This window comes from Lepidochelys kempii, chromosome 16 (genome assembly GCF_965140285.1).
Source record: "Lepidochelys kempii isolate rLepKem1 chromosome 16, rLepKem1.hap1, whole genome shotgun sequence".
Classification (NCBI taxonomy): Eukaryota; Metazoa; Chordata; order Testudines; family Cheloniidae; genus Lepidochelys; species Lepidochelys kempii.
Genome location: NC_136395.1, coordinates 18,971,492 through 18,992,480, shown reverse-complemented (window position 1 = coordinate 18,992,480; position 20,989 = coordinate 18,971,492). Strand labels below are relative to the sequence as shown.

The 20,989-nt window shown below is 41.8% G+C and overlaps 1 protein-coding gene across 3 annotated transcripts in view; it reads right to left on the bottom strand.

Moving 5' to 3' along the window:
• The window catches only part of NTNG2 (netrin G2), a 72,599-nt gene extending 54,056 nt beyond the window's left edge, over positions 1-18,543 (bottom strand). Inside the window, exons 1-3 of one of the 3 annotated variants that reach the window (XM_073313846.2) lie at positions 17,867-18,543; positions 16,529-16,647; positions 13,227-14,354 (exon numbers count right to left, since the gene is read on the bottom strand). In XM_073313846.2, coding sequence (XP_073169947.1) covers positions 13,227-13,439 — 213 coding nt within the window. In that variant the 5' untranslated portion in view covers positions 13,440-14,354; positions 16,529-16,647; positions 17,867-18,543. Of the gene's footprint in view, positions 1-13,226; positions 14,355-16,528; positions 16,648-17,866 lie in introns of those variants that run through there. The other 2 variants (XM_073313845.2, XM_073313847.2) reach the window with 2 other exon arrangements.
• Positions 18,544-20,989: the final 2,446 nt, after the last annotated feature.

Below are 20,989 nucleotides of genomic sequence, written 5' to 3'. Positions count from 1 at the left end.
GAAATGAGGCTCAGAAGACTTAAGGCCCAACATTACAGAAGCAGCCCCTGATCTTGGAAATCCAACTCAAGACAGGTTGTACTCTGATTTTCAGAGTTGCTCAGCACTCACTGCTCCTACTGACTTCAGATGGATTTTTGGGTGCTTAGAATTTCTGAAGATCAGGCCCCTTACGAGGTTTACAGCTGGACACCCCAAAATTGAAGCATCCAAGAATCAGAGACCACTTTAGAAGATTCTGGCTTAAGTGACTGGCCCTAATAAAGTGAGTCAGGGTCAGAGCTGGTAACAGAACCCTAAAATCTCAGCTCCTGCTCTAACCAAGAGACGACGTTCCCTAGAACTCAGTAGTACGTCCACCTCATGAGGGTAAAGAGGTGAACTGTCTCTGCCAAGGTTATATGAGGCGTGGTACCAGGGTCAACTGAGCTAGCTAAGACAGAGAACAAAGAGTTTGCTCTTCCCATTGGCAATAAAGGAGTGACTGAGAGTCTTCATATTCCAAGCTGGACGGTCATGTTTCTGCCGTCACAGAACTGGGTACAGAATAAAACCCTTTTATCTTGCCTCTTAAATCTGCACTCACCCCAGGGACGCAAGTAGTTTAACCAACATTCTGACAGGTCTGTCACAGCTCCACTGTAGTGTTTTCCATCAGTAGATCTCAAAGTGCTTTACAAAGGAGGGCAGTATCATCCCCATTTTACTCATGGGGAAACTGAGACACAGCAGTGAAGTGACTTGCCAAAAGTCACCCAGCAGGCCAGTGTTTGAGCTGGGAACAGAACCCAGGTCTCTTGAGTCCCAGGTCAGTGTTCTACCCACTAGGACACACTGCCTAGAAATTTACATGTGGGCGGAGTATCACAGTGACAACATTTTAAGATGTAACCTTTCAACCCTAGTGAACAATTTATCTTCATAGTAAAAAAAGGCTAGAAACTTTATTTTAAAGACAGCTTGACACTGGTATTTCTAGGGCCCTGAATAGATGGGCTGCAGCTTTGGGCTCCCCAAAGTTGGCCCTGTGTCTGTCTGCTGATTGTTCAAAGATATGTAGTTTGTGTTTTCCCCACATCATTAGAGGTCTGGGCAGAGGTATATATTATGCTTTGAGGAGGCAGGGGTTAACAGTTCTCTGTGCTGAAAATTCCATTCTTAAGAAGATAATCTCCTCTTTGCACCGGGCAAATACATGCATCACACGCAGCCCCAGCTTCCAGGGAATAATTTTTGAACAGCTCCTTCTTTCTGAACCGATAATCCCATCACCATCAGATACAGTCCTTTCACCTCCACAGCCTTGCCTTACCTTACCTCTTTACCCACCTAACCCACCACAGGCAGGCTAAGATCTCAGACACAGGATTGCCAGCAGTGACTATTTGTTCTGTGAGTTTGATTGTGGATTAACAGAGTGACCTACAGTCCAAGATCCTCCAAACAAACAGGGCGCAAAGTGATCAGAAACCGTATCGGAGATAAATATACGTATACATTCAAAGAAGCTGAGGGAGATTTAACCCAATGTTCTCAGCACCTCTTTATTCATATGTTTCCTGGTTCTCTCTTCTTGCATTGACAAATTGCTGGGGGGAATTATTGCCACCCTCTCTCCCCTCTTCCCTTCCCCAATGCTTGTGGCCAGGAGTTAGCTTCTTGGCCTCTGTCCCCAATCAAGCCCCTGACAGATTTGGGGCCTGGATCTGGCTATGGCGATAAATCACGCGTGTGTGCATGCGCACACGCAGCATGAGAAGGAACACAATCAAAATGACCCACATACTGAATAGTAAGTGCATTATTGATTCAAGACTAAGAAAATGCTTAGGAAGTAGTAAAAGTGTCCTGCTCTTTAAAAGCTTATACGCCTCGTAAGCTCAATACACGCAGCCTTGGCAGAGAGACTGTCTATGCTGACATTAATATTTTATTATGTAAAAAAAGGCCTAGATAATTTGAATGGGGGAGGGCAGGACACAGGGGTAAGGGTGGAAAGGGGTAGGGGAGGTGAGCTGAGAACTGATGTGGGAGTTCCTAAAAAGGCTGGCAGGGATTCTCTCAGCAAAGCTTCATGCAGGGAACTTAGCTCATATCAAAATGATGGATACATGAGTGACCACCACTCTGACCCTTTGGCCTAGTATCATGGCTCCTGTGTATGGCACTTTAGCACGTACTTCTGTTTTATGTAAGAAATATTCCAGCAGAATTACATAGCTATTATATTCTTTAAAAGGCGAAGTATTAACACAAATTCATGGCCATATTGGACTTCAGAGGTGTTACTGTCAGTCATTAGTGACACTGTTTTGGTGAATAGTAAATTCACCAAAAAATTGTTTTGGGCGACCAAAACTATTCATGAATAGTCCAATTATTTCCTCTAAAATAATGGTGATGGAATTTTTTTTTGAAAGTCAAACTGTTTGTTTCAAAATTTTCTAGACCAACCATTTAGTTTTTTTTAAATCAGTTTTGGATTGAAATTAAACTATTTTTGGTTCAGCTACTGAACCGAAAAATCAATTATCTGCTAAGCTCTAGACAGAGCTGTAGCTCACGAAAGCTCATGTTCAAATAAATTGGTTAGTCTCTAAGGTGCCACAAGTCCTCCTTTTCTTTTTACCAGGATCACAGTAACTTAACAACAACAACAGGGGACAGAAGAGAGATCCTCCTTCCCCAAATTACTATCATTTTGAGTTTTCATTAGTTGCTAGCAGTACAGGGCCATTGACACAATGGAGCAGGTCTGAGTCTGTCCATTAGAGGGCAGAGGTGCACACTCTAACCAGTTCAATACACCTGTCTTTCTTTAACCATTTAATTGTCCTTTTCAGTCCAACCCCTGTGCAGGGATTAGAATGCAGGGGCATTCTCTGAAGCACTGGCTGGCTATTCCTCTGGAACATGAGCATTCCAAAAAGGACATGTCTAGTACAAATGGTAACATGTAAGATGATGTGGGCTTTACCTGGTACATGTACTTTACATGGTACATTAGGCAGTACCAAAGTGGCTGACGAATGCTCTAAGAAAGTGACTTTTCTGTCTCTCCATAGAGAGCGCAGCGTCACACCCTTCTGCAAGTGTACAGGGACACAAAGCTATTAAGTACCCACGCGGTGTGAGGGAGCTTTCCCACTTCCTTAAATGTGTTTAGCACTGGCAACGGAAGATTCTTTTCTAGTTTGCGTTTAAAAGGAATTTGTAGGTGTGCACTTGGAAACGTGCATAATTGTTTTCCATTAAAATGTACATACACACCCACTTCTCTCTCATGCAACACCCCTCAACCCTCAGCTCCTGGATTAATCCAGATGCACATCCACCATTCCCATGCAAGCATACACTGACATATCACTGTCTTATGCACCAGTGTGCTACACATGGGGCCTGATTCTTCATAAACTTTGCCTTGTGTATAGCAATTCACACCGGTGTAAAGTGAGTTCAAATTGTGCATAAAAACAAACAGAACGGTTGTGGTTTAGACCAATTTTGCACAGGTATAGGTGAGAGCACAACATGTGATCAATCTGGCCCACAGAGTCTGCACAGCTACATATACCTGAATGCACTCTCCATACTTAGTTCTGTCTCCCACCTTCCCTCATCTCTCTACCTCTGAACTGAGTCTGGAACCTGCTCAGGAAAAGTTAGAGAATAAAGTTGAGTTCCACTGGAGCTAGGGGTATCCTGTGGAAAAACAAATTCACTCCCCACCCACCCCAAAGCTGTCTGTGTGTAGGCACAGAAATAACTGGGTAGATGCATGTGTGCAGAATGCTGTGGAGTAACCACAGGTTACTGTCTGTATGAGAGTGATCTTTATCAATAGGCTAACATTGTCTGCCACTTTTTGGGGTTGGTCTTCCAACCTGCAAAATGCTACCTCCCTGTGGTTCAGTCCAGCAGGACCTATGAATGCTACAGATACCAGATGAAGTCACAAGATAGCAGCACTTTCTCTGCCCCACACTCTGAAAGAACTTCATATCTGCAGATGATCATGCTGGAAATGGATCCACGGTACCCTATGACCCTCTCTGCCACTTTAAATCCTATTATTCCTTTCCCTAAACATCAGATACTTTCTTTTCTGGCAGAGCCATGTGAATGGTAAAAAATATCATGCTAAGTATATAAACAAATGCCCATCAGTGTGCTAAACAATGTCTCAAGGGATAGGAGGAGATGATCCCGTAACGAGAGAATGTGTGCGAACGTGCCAGTGAGCAAGAAAAAATGTTCATCTTCCATACAGTGGTTATAACAATCCTTTAATACTAATACCTCTATAGAGGATCTTGAAGTACTTTGTAAACCTTAATTTATTAAGCATCACAGCTACACTGTGAAGGCAGGAAGTATCAATGCCCCCATTTTACAAATGGGGAAACTCACAGAGAATCTAAAGGACTTGCCCAAGATCACAGACTGATCAGGATTAGAACTAAAGGGCTCCTGGTTTCCTTTCCTCATCTCAGTCCATTAGACATTGGTGCCTCACTAAATATCTTCAAGCCAACATGAGTATCGTCATGGCAATGCTACTCTTCTCCTTGAGCAAGTCACTTGAAAAAAACTCTGCCTTGGTTTCCCCTTCATTAAAATGGGGATTATAATACTGACTGTTCAGTGCTTTGCGTTTCTTGGATAGAAAACGCTATAAGTGTTAAATATTATTACTTGCAGTGGTTCTTGGCCAGGATTCTGCAGCCACAGTGCTCCCCATCCTCCCCCACCTTTCAACTTCCTTGACCTGACTGGAGTTTATGTATTGCAATGGACAGTCCATGTGGATGCATGAGAAGCAGGGGCTTTTTGACATTTTCCAGCGCAGGAAAATGTGTACCAGGTTGAACTGTTTGAATATAAACAAGGGACATCTTCACTAATGAATCTGAACTGCATAAAGCCTGTGGGTCGCCGCATATTTAGGGAAAGACACTAATTTGAAAGGAGGTATAGAATGATGCTCTCTAAAGAACTCCTGCTAACGAGGTCACTGAAAACCCCACGTGCATAATAAGTTTGACAAGTCTGAAATTTGGGCTCTTTTACTTGAGCATTGCTGAGTTGCTGTTGTATACGCATGAGTGAGCTCACAAACTAGGTCAGAAAATGAATTCATTAACCTAAGAGACCCCATCGCCTTAAATTTGTTGGCATAAGATCTGCATCTTTTTGTGGTGGTCAGACATGACTAGGGTGGTTGCTCCTTCTCTCTCAAACAATCAATTGCATCTGTCTGCTCAGACAAGAGACAGCATGGAGGAAACCAGCAGTTCTCCGTCAGATCCGGCTGGGAATTTTCTGGCAATGTTTTTTCTCCGTCAGATCCGGCTGGGAATTTTCTGGCAATGTTTTTTCTCCGTCAGATCCGGCTGGGAATTTTCTGGCAATGTTTTTTCTCAGAAAATGCCAATGTGTTGAAACCTATCCTTTTTGCAGGAAAGGATTGGGTGCTAACACATTTCTTGACTTGAAATGTTTTTGTAAAAAGTTTCTAAATTGTCAAAATACTGTTTCAATATTTTCTATATGAAATACTCCAGTTTTCTGATTCAAAATGACTAAGAAACTTGACCAAGACCAGGCCAAATGAGCCAGTTGCAGAGCTGGTATTAAAACAGAAGAGTTCCTAATCTAGATAAACGTAATTTAGATTAGAAATTCATCAGAGCAGAAACCTGTCATGTATTCATTATCTGTAAAGTGCCATACACAGCAATCTATAAATAATAATACCAGTAACAGAAAAAAGTTCTCTAGTTCCATGCATTATCCTGTGCCCTGGGTCTGTGTTTGTTCCACTTAAAGGAAACTCCATATCACTGACAAAGAAATAAACTCTTGCTTTTACTTTTAAAAATCTACTGAGTTCTCCCCAATACTTTCCCCTTAATATGAACTCCATGAATTTTACCTGAAGTGCCCAACAGTAACACGCATTTGCTGCAGCCTACCTTCGGAAAGAACATAAGCACTAAGCGTGTTCTTTCCACTGGACCACAATGCCTCCTATACACGTCTTTGGAGTAATTTCCATAGAACACTATTAAATTCTATAGGACTTTTCCGCAGTGGTAAAAATGGCTCATTCCCTTTCCCCTATCCTTCACAGAGGGGTTAGCCGAAAGTTCACTGTATCATTTAAATCCATTTGGCAGCCTAATTTTGTATCACCATGTTTTTCCATCAACATTTTGAGAAGAGTTGATTGTATAGTGGGACATTATTCTCATCACAAGATGAATCCTGCTTCATGCATTTAAATAGATCATTGAACTGATTTAGCTAAAGCTTGTGTGGGAAACTCAGTCTACACAGTAACTTCTAATTTAAGGCTGGAGATGCACTCCCCCTTAGAGTACATCTACACAGCAGCTGGGAGGCCGACAGACACGCACTAGATCTGCTTGAGCTAGTGTGTTTAAAAAACAGAAGTGTGACTGCAGCAGCGCAGGTGATGGTTTGAGCTAGCTGCCCACGTTTGCACCCAGCAGGTTAGTTGGGATTGTACTTGTGTGGCTAACCCAAGCTGCTGCCCATGCTGCGGGGGCCAAATTGCTATTTCTAAGCTCTAGCTCAAGCAGAGCTAGCAGGTGTATGTCTACCTGCACTGGGAATCATGCCTCTCAGCTGCTGTGTAGACCTCAGGCTCTTTTTGTACAATATGTCTACACTAGAAATACTACAGCTGTAGCTCTGTAGGGTAGACACTTACTACACCAACGAAAGGGGTTCTTCCATCTTCCACGTCTCTGAGAGACGGTAGCTAGGATGATGGAAGAATTCTTCCGTCAACCTACCAGTGTCTATGCTGAGGCTTAGGTTGGCTTTATTATTTTGCATAGTGGCATAACATTTTTCACAACCCTGAGCAAGCGATGTAGTTAAGCCAACCTAACTTTGTGGTGTAGATCCCCCAGATTATTAGAGCATTCAAATTCTATGGTACCTAAGTAGAACCTTTGGTTGCTTTTGCAGCCAGAGCTGGAAAATTTTAATACATATTGGGGTCTGGCAGCAGGCAAGGAGTCATCGACCTTAATTTCAAATGCAGCAGTGAATGTCACACTAACATCAGTGCTGTTGATGAAGGTGATTAGGAATAGGAAACTAACTCTGAGTCCTACCCAGCCTTTCCTCCCAAATTTGGAAGTAATACTGATCAATGGATGGAATTGGTGCATTAGAAAACCTTTCGCTCCTGATTTAAAGAAACAGTAATGCTTTGTTGCTTGCTTTTCTCCCACCACTTTCATCAGAGGAACTCAAACCATTTTAAACATTAATTTAGCATCCTAACACCACAATGTTGGTAAATATGGTCCTTCCAAGCTTACAAAGGGGGAGGAAAAACATCTTCACAAAATGGTATTTGCCCACCCCTCCCCCAGCCAAGTAGTTACATTAGGTTTTTGATAGGTGAGTAAAATATCATTCATAATTTCATCATCTTCATGTTAGAGTAAGAGGCTAGATTTTGTGCCTGGACTGATAAATTTTGGCATAAAGAAGTGAAATGTCTTTCCCAAGGTCATACAACAAGTCAGCAGAAGAGCTGTAAATAGAACTGCAAGGAGCTCTGATTCCCTGTCCCCTAGTCAAACCAATGATGTTTTAAAGTCAACAGAAGGTAGGCTTGAACTTATGAAAAGCAAGAGGGGAAGTGGATACACATATTTGTCATTGCTCATGTATGCTCCGAGATCACTAAGACATCACACGCAGTTTCACACTTGAAGTTTTACCAGTTTTCTGGACTCAGCTCCAGTAACGTAGGTAATATAAAACAGATAGTGAGGTTGGCTTGTTTATTTCCTGCCAGGACATTGTGTGAGCTGGGGGGTGGGGGTGGGGCGGGCGGGGGCAATTTTAGTCGTGGCTCAAGCTAACAAGAAGAGTTAAACCATCAGTTGTTCGGACCCCTAGATATGTTGTGTCAAGGCATCTCTGAGAGTGTCTTTGGAAGAGCATTCTTTAAACAAGCCCCATTTTCGTGTGGCTTTAAAACTTACAGAAACAACATTAACCAATGGTGTAAAGACCTAACATGAGGATCCATTCAGAGAAGTTAGCCAGGAATCAACACAGATCACATGTAGCTGAAGGTGCAACAAATAAAGTGGAGCTCTTTCTTTTCACAGACTCCTGTCAAAATCAACAAGCTATATTTACAGATGAAGCAATGCTGACACTGTAAAAAATACCCCTGACCCATTAATATGGGCTAAGAGCCCTGCCCTCTGTCAAAGAGCACCATGTGAATGAGGATTAGCACCCCCCTCTGCAGACTAAGGCTAATTCACAATGGAAAGATGGGCTGCATGCACCACGGAGGTATTCTAGCACAGTGACAGCTCTCTGTAGCATTAATCAACAACTAATTATATGGATTACAGTTTTGGACATTAGCTTGCTGCCGCACCTCTCTAGTACCTGAGGGCTGTAGCTGAGCATTTCCCACCCTGATCAGAATGCATTTGTTATAACTAGCTGGGAACCCTAACATTTGCCTGTGTTTGGGGCAGAGAATGTGTCTTTTCGGTGTCTGTAAGTTGCACTGTAAACCTACACAACTGTGTTAATTGTAAATAATTAGTCTTTTGCAGACCTGGAAAAATAAAGTACAAATGTCACATTCTCTTCTCAGTGGCATCAGTTCATACTCAATAGGGGCTGACTCTGTATGTCACAGTGGGGAATTTGGTCCAAAATATCTGGATACCGGAGTGTGTTTTATTAGAAAGGACATATTCTGCCACTCACCCCCCAATAAAACAGCTTGATGACAAAGTAGCTTTGTATCAGGTAATGCAGAAGCATGCTACTGCACTCACACAAACCCATAGAAAGATTTACTATAGAGCAGCAATTCTTACTTTCCCTCATTTGAAATCTGGTTTTAGCTGTTGTATGCAGCACACTGCAGCTGGTCTTTGAAATTTCACCCTTCTCCCCAAGCACCCTTGGTTAAGAGATCTATTTCCTATTAATTTCTAGTCTCACTTTTAGATTCATTCAGGTTCTTATTCATCCATCCATCCATCTTCCCTGTCCCCCCCCCCACCCCTTTTCCAGCCATCATGAAATTTACAATTCATTTTTTCAGGTGACCCTGCCAGAAGGGTACTGACATAAACAGGAGAAAGTTCAAGAACTGTGAAAACAAAACCCCTTACTTTAATAATCAGCAGGAATGCTCTGTGGAGTGGAAAAAGCAGCCAGATGTGAACAGAAATTTCTTTAGAACTGGGACGGTACAGTACTCGGTAGAGTTTTTGCAATCCCCCAGACAACCACCTCAGCCTATCACACTCCACTTTTCAAATACCATCTGAAAACACTCCTCTTTCAGAATTGTTACAGTTTTAGAGCCTGATTCTGAAGGCTGCAGAGTGTCTCCTTGACTTCAATACAAGTTGAGGGTACCACACAGAAGGCATCCAACATCTTGCAGGATAGCCACCTTAACATGAGCTTCTGTGCAGGACTCCCCTCCTACATCCATTTTTAATAATGCCAGGTGTTTAGATCACCATTTCCTCTTTATCTACTTTGAAGTTCTTAATCATGTATTATTAATCTTGTGTGTAATTTTATTTTTATTTCAATTGTCTGTACAGTGCCCTGCACACACCTCGGCACTGAGTGCTTAATTAGTAATTAAATTATTATTTTAACTAGATGCATAGCAGCCTGCCATTACAGAAGACACCTGAGAGAAGAGAGATCAAAACAGCCATCATAAAATTTACTCTGCTAGAAAGCCATGCTCTGAGGAGTGTCTACTTGCTCTGCATCGGTAATTAAAAACTACAGAGGAGAGCAAATGATTGAATATATTACTATCAGCTCAACAGGAGAGGAAAAAGTGTGTGGAGAATGTAATCATACACCATAGTTAGCTTTGCTATACAGCATCTAACACAACATTTGTGGGAGTTGCTAAACCTGCAATTCTTGAATACAGGGACTAAGGATTAGAAGCCACAATGACTGATGGAGAGCCCTGGGATTTTGCTCATAGGTCCTTTACACAGGGCCATTATTCTTTGCTCACAGTCCTCACTCCCGCACTTTAGATTGTCTTCTCCTCTCTGTGTCAATAGGTGCTAAGTCACCACGCAAGCCCTGTGACTGAACCAACCACCTCTTCCAAGACTGGCTCTCTCTCTGCTGACCACAAGGGGCTGCTCAAGGGTAAGGGAGCATATACCATTCTCCATGACAGAAGCTGTGAAAAGTTACCATGGTGGCCTTCCAGCCAAAGGTGCAGAAGTCCTAAGAATTAGACTCCATCCTAGGTTTCTCTCATAGCAGCACATTGTTCTACCCACTGAATATTGGGCTGGCTGTCTACTCTGCTTAATTTTTATTATTACATTTCTATCTACTGTTATATGCAACATTATCATATACCTCTTTACGCCTTTAGAATTTATTCAGCATTGGGAGAGGCAAGGGGTTTGGTGGGGATGGCCCAGGAAGGGGGAATGGCAGCTTGAGCTGGGGTTTTATAAGGCTAATTAACTAACATGATCCGTTAATTTTTCTAAATGGAATCTCTGCTATTTTTAATTATGTTAAACACCAGGAGTTTAAGAAAGAGGCAATAAAAATTAAAATAAACGGAACAAAATGCATAGGATGAACAGATACGTTACCTGAAGAGGCTTCAAGAGTCACGCTCTACCTTCATGATATTATATTTTACCATTGGGCTATGATGGAGAGTTATTACACAATTCCTAGGTTCACAGCTCCCCCAGGTACTTATTTAACTGCACTGTTAAATGCATGGGACCCTAACTCCACCTTCAGCTACACATGCTTAACTCCCATGAATTGTAATAACAGTTGCACAAGTGGGTCTGGGAGCAGAATTTGTCACATGATATAGAAAATGACTTACAATTAAATACTTTTGTTCCAAAAGTATTTAATTTCTGTTTGTTCTTCAAGGAATATATTTGGGTGCATTTTGTTGCATTACAAGTTGAAACTTTAACAAGATGTCAAATTATCCCTGTTGTACAACTCAGTTAATATCTATAGTAGGACTGGTATGTTTATTCTGGAGTTAGCTGTGGAAGTGCAACCAAATCCGTAATAATATTTTGCATTTCTAGATCCGTTTCTTTCAAGGTTCTCCAAGCAGTTCAGGTACGTTATTTAAGACACAACAACCATGTAAGACAGGAATTATTATTGTTACATGTAATAGATGCTGGCTCATTACTGGCTAAATACATTTATGTAGTGGGTCGGTAAATTTCTAACTGACCTCCTGATAGGTCAACAACACCAAGGTCTGATGGAGTGTTAACCAGAGTGCATTGGTGAGTAACTGCATCCTGACGAATTCAGTGAAATCTGTTGTTCACCTTTTAATCCCTTTGCAGCCAATCAGATAAATGGAAATCTATGCCTCTAGACTGACTTATCAATAGTTAACTATATTCTTGTGGACCTATAACTTCATCGGTCCTATAAGAATATTAGTTTAAAAGAGAAAATTGTTACAAATTTGGAATTAGTGGACTTAATTACTAGATGTTTCTAATGAAAACACTCTGAACATATGTAACAATACAAATGTTGGATTTGTATTTTGATGAACATAAAGATTTGGCATCAGTTAGCTTTAGGTCAATATTTTCCTCTTGGGATAATAAATCTTGATTTTTCTCAAGAGCAGTAAATGAACTGCTTATTTTGCCTATTTTACAGATAGGGCAACTGAGGCACAGAGTTCATGTGGTTTAACTAATCTTAAATAAGTCAGTGGTAGAGTGGAGAATAGACACTGAGAATCCTCACTCCCAGCCAGTTGGTCTAGCCACTAGACAATACTCCCGCCTCAACACAAATAATTGGTGATTTAGAATCTGTAAAGAAGAAATTTCCCCTTTCAGTGCCATTAGGATGGAAGCCTCTTCAGTACATAGTTTGATTGTTGTCAATCTTCCTTAAAAATGTGATTTGATTTTTTTTTTTTGACTCATCATGGTTCTAACGTTGTATAGTTTAGGAAAGGACTTTTAAACCATATTGCTTTGCTGTTTGTTTTGACTTCTGAATTCTTTAAACAAAGTAATCCTTGTGAATTACAAATCAAATGGTCCTGCCCAGCTTTGTGGTGCACTCAATAAAAGGCAATGGTTAATATTTAAGGGAAAATAGGTTGAAGATTTTAAATACAAGAGTGAGTGTCTGGCTATGGTGCCTCTTCATGTTGAAGATGGAGAAAAGAAAAGGGGTAGGCTATAGGGATTTCTCACTATGAAGCTGTTTTGAGATGCAGGAGTCTTACATGTAAGCCATCTGCCTCTATGAACCAAAATATACCCTTCCTTTCTATTCAGCACCCTAGCACACACTTACAGAACATCTACTCATCACTGATAAAATATGGCTCCTGAGATTAGTATTCTGTGCCATTGACATAGGAGTCCAGTGAACTACACAGACCTTTGGATCCAGATTTTCAGAAGTGCTCTGCTCCCATTTAGGCACTAATTAAGTGGACGTTTTCAAAATATGGATGCACATTGGGCACTGAGCTCTTTTGAAAATCTGGCCCTAGTGACCTAAAAACATCATCCATCCCAAACTGATAACAAAACAACTGATCTTCAGCTTCAGTGATTCTTCCTTTGATCTAAGGACTGTCTTCATTATTCTGTTCTGTGACACAGCACTATCTCCCACTCTTAGGCTGTTCTGCTGGTATTTACATGTTGCAGCAAAAGATATGACAGGGGAGCTTCTAAGAAAGATGAATGCTATTGAGAGCCAGACATGTAGTATAATGCTGATTGCATACTTCATTCACAGGCCTCAAAATCATTTTGCAAACAGTTACTTACCACCCCTGTGTGATGATAAGTATTCTTCCCATGCCACATATGGGGAAACTGAGGTCCTAGGGAGATTAAAGGGATTTCGCCAAGGTCTCACAGTGAGTCAGTGGCAGAGTTGGGAATAAAACTAAGGTGTTCAGAAAGGACAATGAGGAGAACAGTATAAGAACCTAGATAGACAAGCTGATTTCAAGTTCCTTGTTCTAACTACCAGATAACAGTGGCACTGTGATCCAGGGTATCCTTATTACCCATTGTCTCAGAGCTACAGTACTCTGTCTCTGATGACATAAGCATAATTAATTACCACATCAACTAGGAAAACAAATGAAACCAAATACTTACATGAGTACAGAATCTCTCAGGGGGGTCCCCACAGGTGACTCCTGGTGGATCCACTCTCACTGTCACATAGTCCTTCATTCGCATGGCCTTGGGCTGGCAAGCATAAAACTCCCATGATGGGCCATCATCTGTGGTCACCCAGGATTTGCAAATGTCATAGTGTCCCATGGCCAGAGGGAGACAGTGCAACAGAAAAGCAACCAGGTGCAGCATGGCAACTGATACCAAGCGCAGAGTCCCTGGGCAAAGGAAATGCCTAGAGTCCCGAGAAAGGCAGCTACTGGACTAGGGGTTACTGTCAGGATCAGCATGGAAACGTCTCATTTAAAAAATTATATAGCCTAAGGAGATCCAGATGACAACAATGGCCCAGCTCTGTATGCTGTGTTCAGACAAGGAAAGTCTCTTAGTACAGAAGCCAAGTTTGCAAGTCACTTGATCTGGAGAATTATAGACAGCCCTTCCAGAACTGCTGATCAGCGGTCAAAAGTCTTCCTTAACTTAATGGTTTTTTTGTTTTGTTTTATTTGTTTTGCATAAAAGATCGTCTACATCAGTGTGAAAATATCTAGAGGTGACTCTACTCAATCAATAGCGCTATCAAGTTCTGATTCGCTGATGAAATTTGATAGGAGAAAAATTGGAGAGGCTATATGATGAGGCTAGATCAAGTTTTCTTTAACCTTTTCATCTGCTACCAATGTATAGTTTTTTAAAGTGCCTTAAACTGTGGTGTGCCTTAAATAATTATTTTTTAAAAAAAAAAAACTTTATTTAAAAAATATTTAAATGACATTATTATCTATGTAACCTTGAAATGGGAGACTCTTTGGTCCTAAACTTTACTTCTTTTAAAGGGCAACTTTTCTGACAACATAATTTGGGTGGTAAATTTTGCAAGCCATCTAAACCGATTGTCCTATGGTCACTTTATTGAAAATAAGACCATTGACTTGTTTGTTTGTTTCTTATTTTGCTTCTTGCATTGGTGAAAAGGCATGCACGTAGGACAATTTCTGGCTGATAATGACAAGTTTCCAAAGCTTCAGCTACAAACCATCCAACTACCTGCAGTCTCGTTTCTTGTTCATTATAAGGGGAAAGGGAGAGCTCATTAGCAAGCACCACCTGCAACAAATTAAAAGACAGATTAGCTGGAAGAAAGGGGAAGAAGGTGAAACAAGGTTTGCAAGAACACAACTGTCCCATGGAATATACAAAAATTAGGCTGAGCTTTCTAGGAGTCATGAGATTTAAAAAAGCTTGTAAGTGAGACATACAACTTTAATAAAAACAATCCATATTAAAATACTTATGGGCGTTCTATTGTATAGAAGGTTTGTATCAGTAGCTACCTCAGTTAAGGGTATCTGATTTTTAACAGTATCTGAAAAACAATAGCACTAATGGATCTCTAAATTATATCAAGAAGAAATGATAGGTCATTAGAAGATTGAGAATGGACCATGAATAGGTAGACATAGACAGGAGGGATAGACAGACAAATTGATAGTCTTACAAAATAAGCAAATAAATAAGGTAGCTAGGCAGACAGATACACAGTCCAGTATCCACAGACAGGATTTATTTGCACAATAACATTTAATGAAAACAATTTAAAGTACTAATAACCTTTAAGGTTTCCTAATACACGAAGATCAATGACCTCTCCCGGTATTCATTTCAGATTAAACAAAAAAAAGTGTGTAATCTTTTCCTCTCTTGCCACTGGAGTATAAAAATCACAAGTAATCACAAAACAAAATAACAAAAAAAGGCAAACTTCTCTCAGCATTAATCCCAAAGTAGTTCTATAATGAGAGGTGTGAAGTGTGTTTTCAGAACAAAAACTTGAGCAATGACTAATTCTCTTTCCACCTGAGTCTACAACTCCCTTTCCCCCTCCAGAATTTAAAGATGACTTTGCCTGCATAGTGTGTTCAGTATTTGCTTTATCATGAACCTTGGTTACTATGTGAAACTCTAGGTTACAGATCCATTGATCCATGTTAGGGGGATTCATACATCTATGTTAACATCTCCCTCCCCGCCCCCTTTTTTAGACTGAAGGGTTTCTGACTGAGATGAATGAATGCAGAAAAGAAAACCAATCTTTCATGCTTCATCTCTAGTTGTTCAAAGGAGAGCCAGTTATAGCTTCATTGACCCTGAATAAACTCCCCAAAAAAGAATAGTCTGCTATTTTTACATTGAGTAAATTTAGTAAAAAAAATAAAATGGTGTGACACAGAAGTGTCTATAAGCCCTGCTGACATCAGAGCTGGTTTTTTATTATAAAAGTCAGTGCCTAATTATTACATCAAATTGGCCACCACCAACTGGTAAACAACATCACAGAGAAGTAGAGATTTCAGTAGAATACACAAACCAAGTAAGGTAATTTTCTGTCGACGGGCACTCCGTGCTGTTATCTTTAAGAAATTATTTTCATAACCTTAAAAATAATACATTTTGCACTTGAATGGTTGACGGAGGGAGAAGCTTAAGAAGGAAAGACTTTATACTATCTATTAGTTGTTTTGTTGTTATATTTGGCAAATATCACATATTCCCAAGGAAATAAAAATCTGCCTGAGAATATATCTACAATTAGTCAAACAAGCACATTGTCTCCTTGTTATAGTTGTAGTGTCAACGTTTTAACCGTACAGATGTTTTGCAGAAATAATTCAGTGTTGCTCTGAAATAATATGGCATAAAGCAAATACGGAAAAAAAATCTTTTGAAACTACAGGTTTCACCCTGATCAGTTTTGTTTTGTCCTTGGAAAATAAATCTTCACCCAATGTAATTAAGAAACTGTAGTTCACAGGAACAAATAGAATCAATGCTCTTTATTTTCCTTTAAGAGTACTCAGCAATCACAAGGGACTGATAGCCAAAGTATTAAAAACACAAAATTAGATTTTATCTGGGTATCTGGACTTAGCTCTTTCCTTTTTTTATTGGATCAACCCTTTATTGAAATAACGAGACAACACTTTGAGTTACAAAACACTGCTCTGGAATTAAGTACAGAAAGTAAACTTGATGGAGTTGTCAATGTTCTTTCCAGAAGTGTCGCCTTGAACTATAAAAATCAAAAAGACTGACACACACTGTGTGCAAGGAGATTTTTTAATCCCCTCTCTCTTTTTCAGGATGATAATACCCCTTTTTAATTCATTCTAAAGAGCAAAGTTAGAAAATATACCCCCAGCATGTAATACAGCAGGCACATGATGTTGCAAAGCTCAGAGGAGAACCATATTCCCAACAGAAAGATTGCAAATCTCACTCACATTTAGCTGCTATCCTTAATGCATTTGTGGTTCCACATAAATTGATGCTGCTTTTTTTTTCTTTCTTTCTTTCTTTCTTTCTTACCCCTTTGCATAAGGACTTTGAGATCATTCAAGGACTAATGTTAGAAAGCAGGCAAAATAGGAAATTAGATGTCAGTGTAATATGATGATCTCTAGCTTTGCATCACTTACTCTGAAACTCTAAAAAAAGTTTAAGTGGAGAGAACAGCACTTCCTTGGCACAAGAAGGGTGAAAGCTTGAGAAATAATCTAGAGTGTACTTTGCAAGGGTCGTACAACTAACTTTAGAGAAAGAAAGTGGAGGAAAAAAGCTCCAGACAACTTGTTTGGAAATTAGAGCTTGTTACCAGGGGACTTCGCTATTAGTCTCTATCTTTCATCTCTGTCAGATAGGGAAAATTGCAGGCACTGAAAATTCCAAGATACTGGTTAATTTCATAAAAGTTTTCCTGCAGAAAGTTGGGTGCAATCAATAAGGTGAGGCTTTTAAAAATATTTGTCCAGATAATATTGCACTTGGAATTTGTGTGTCCTTATAGTTTTACAAAGCCTCCCCTAATCACAAAAATCTATGCATCATCTTTTTACAATAGGCAGAGCAGAGTAAATCATTTAACATCTGCCTAAACATATGCAGGCAAACAAATTATTGCATAGGTGCACTTTATCCATAAAAGCCAGGAAGAGAACTGCAGGGGGGAGACTCTAAGGTTTTGTGTGTTTCCTGCTACTTTTGTTTTTTCCAAACAAATCAGAGCTCTATTAGATAGATAGATAGATAGATAGATAGATAGATAGATAGATAGATAGATAGATAGATAGATAGATAGATAGATAGACATGTTTAAAATGTGAAAAGCAGCCAGTCAAGGCAGAGTTAAGGAGGGGAGGGGACGGGGAAGGCGGACAGAGCACTTTGATAGAAAAGACTGAAGTGAGCCACCCTGTAACTTCACACCTTTCAGAAACTGCTGGACTGTTAATCTCTTGCCCAAACACCCGGAGAAAGCCGCCGTGGGAGCGATGGGTTGGTCACAGAGCATCCTCCCCAAACGATCCCTTCCATCCAGATCACAAGTTAAAAGGAAAATTAAAGAAACGGGCAGGGCACCGCCCGCCAGTGGCCCCATCTTGCTCACTAACTTCTGCCCAGGGAGGTGGGTGCTTTGGCCAGCCTCAGCGGCGGCTTCCCACCCGCCCGCCGGCTTTGGACAAACCCACGCAGCGGAGGGGGGCAGCTCCCTGCTCAGCGATATCGGGGGGCCCTCCCCGCCTCCGATTTCCTTCCCTCCCCCACGCCGCGGGATTCCTTACCGGGGCTCGACGCTCCTGGAGCCGCTGCAGCGAGGGAGGTTCCGCCGGAGCTCCGTGCCAGGCGGGCGATGCACACGCGTCCTCTCCTCCTGGCTGGGGGGGGGGGGGGAAGGCTGCTCCCCACCCCTCGGTAAGGACCAACCTGCCAAGGCAGCGTCGCAGGGCTTGGCGGAGCGGGCGGCTGGGCGGGGGGGCGGGGGGGAGAGGAAAGGGGCTGCGGGGGGGGGGTGGTAAAATGGGGGGGGGCGGTGTAGAAATTTCAACCCCCTTCCCTCCGTCTCCAGGGGGAGCTCGGAAGCCCGGAGCAGGGATACGAGAAGTTGAACTTTTTCGTACCGCAAACACCCGCGGCCCTACCCCGCCCGCCGCCCCCCCCCCCCGGCCAGAAATAGAAACCCAAACCCAAATTCGCATCCGCGCCCCGGGCCGGGTCCCCAGACACCGGGGCCGGTCCCCCGCCTTGAGCTCAAGGGCAGATGGCAGGGAGCTTTAGGAGAGCTCCCTCCGCCCCCGCCCTCGCGCCTCTCCCGCAAGTTAATACTGAGGCTCAAAGCCTTTTGCCATCACTTTCAATCACAGTCCTCGCTTTTATCTCAGTGCCTGATCCCGGGCTGCGTAACTTCCTCTGTGGAGCTTTCCCCCACACACCATCCCACCGGCGAGCAATGTGCTTTGCTTAAAGGGGCAGGGAAGGAAATGCCGGGGCGGGGGAGCGGCGCCAAGGAAGAGAAGGCAGCGGGCGGAGGATGTCTTGGGCAGCTCTGCGAAGCGTCCTTAGCTTTCAGCACCACGCTCCTGGACACTCGGAGCATGCAGACAAAGCAGCTTCTGCCCAGTCCCAAGGGACCGACCCCCTCCCCTTCCCCCCCCCCATGTGATTAATGTGCATACCTAGATCAACTGAATAATGAGCACGGTTAGCTTGGCATCGTGTTATTGCAGGGATATGTGCAGTTCTTTCTGGGTAAGTTTCACTACCTCTGATCAGATAACGAAGGGTCGGGATCATTGGGTGTGCCCCTCTTCGTACATGGGGTGGGGAGCTGGCTTTTTGGTTTGTTTTGCTGCTCTGTTTTTGTTTTGCAGATATTCGCTGGTGACAGGGGATCCATGTGGCCAGCCGCTTGTGATTCAGCGCGCCTGCCGTGAGCTCTGCGCCCAGAAACCTTGGGATCATGCTTCTCCTTTACTCTGAAGCGACAGTACAAATAAGGCTATGGGGTGTGTGTATGGGGGGGGTGTTTGGGGGAGCGGGAGGTTGGGATTAAGGGGGAGGAATCAAGCAGGAGCTACTGAGCCTGTTAATCAGATAATAAAGAAATACCTTGGTAATGGTGGGATGTGCTTTTGGATTTAACCAAACCAGATTTTCTTACATGAGGCTGGGGATTATCATGGAAATCTGTAATGCCTGATAACACTTTCCCAGCAGCAGGAAGCAGGAGCTGTAGGTGTTGAGAGCAACTCTCCTGTGACCAAGAGGCCGGGGAGAAGAATATGCAGACTATGGCTATGGACTGGTGGTTAACTCAAGGGCAGGTGAAGGTGCTAAGCCCCTCTGTGCATCAGGTCCATAATTCTAATGTAAGGCCTCAACATAGATGGGTACTGAAAGGCGGGATCATTCCTAAACATAAAGAGGCAAAGGGTCCAAAGAGAGTGGCACATTCTTGGTGTATACAAAAACAGAGATGAAGGATTTATAGGAAAAATCCAGAAAACCCACCCCACCAAAATAAATATGTCTGTTCCTTCCCTCTAAACAAACCTTCAGTAATTTCCCAGCCAGAAAATGCATTATCTATCCCTTATATGTTTCTGTGGTTTGCATTATCATTTGCTAACTGTATTAGGTCATACCATTTGCTTTGGTCCACAACTCTGAGACCTTGATATGGCTTTCCCTGCCTAGGAATTCCATAAATACATGCAGAGGGATCCCTCTGTCCTGAAGCTGGGTGGATGTAATTTAGAATTACCCCAGCGAAAGGGGAAATATGAAAGGGGAAATATAAAAACAATGTCTCAAGGCCAGGTTGTGGTCCAAACTATGTGCCAGCACAAGCTATAAAGAGGAGTTCACCTGCAAGACCCCCTTGACTTTGGGTCTGGGCACCATTTAGAGGGGTTGGGGTGGGAGAAATCTGGATCCACTTCCACGCATCCAATTTGCTGGCCAGTGAGCAGGTTACTACTCTCCATATACCATTTTTATTGTAATGTTTATTTCATAATAGCAATATTACTTAGATATAGGGCATTGCCTGGGGATTCATGGTTGGCTAATGTCCCTAGGCTTCACTGTGTACCATCAGCTCCTCCCCCTGGTCATTAATCCCCTGGAAATTCCCTGTGTTTTACCTATTACTGCTTTATTAAATTTTATGGTATAGCCACAGGATAAAAATGAGTTGGTATTTTATTTTCATTCTCTCTAATAGCTATGGCAAGGACCGAGTAGTGTGCTATTTATTGACAACAGAGTTAAATGTTATGTATGTGTCATTAGGTTTCAACTGAAAACTAAAATGCTTACAGGAGAAGTCACACTTCTAAACTGCTCTGCATTTAAGGATAACTCCAGTCATGTTGGTCAGCCCTGCAAAGTTCCAAAGCTCAACATAATATTTAAATACACACAGGTAAAATGTGCTACCTCAAAGCACTTTACAAGCATTAACTAAGCATCACAACTCCCCAGAGAGGCAGCTAAGTATTGCTATACTCATTTCACAGATGACAAAATGAAGTGACTTGTCCAAGCAAACATAACAATCCAGTAATAAATTCAAGAATGGGACTATATGGTCTCTACTTCAAGAATACTCAGAAATAATTGAATATTAAGGTTTTAATTACAGTTTGGTATTTCTGATCTTTGTTTTGATGAAAAGAGAAATTATTTGTGAGACTAACCAAAAGAGGGACCCAAAGGAAGAAATTATTAGCCAATCTCTAACTGGCTGTGATTCTAGTTATACAACCCAGAAGAAAAAATGGTGACTAAACAATATTTAATTTTTTTAAATGTGCATTATTTTTAAAACTACATTTTTGGTGATTATTAATGCTGAGAACTGTTTTCCGCCTTATGAAATTTCAGTGCTGAACAAAATAGGTGCA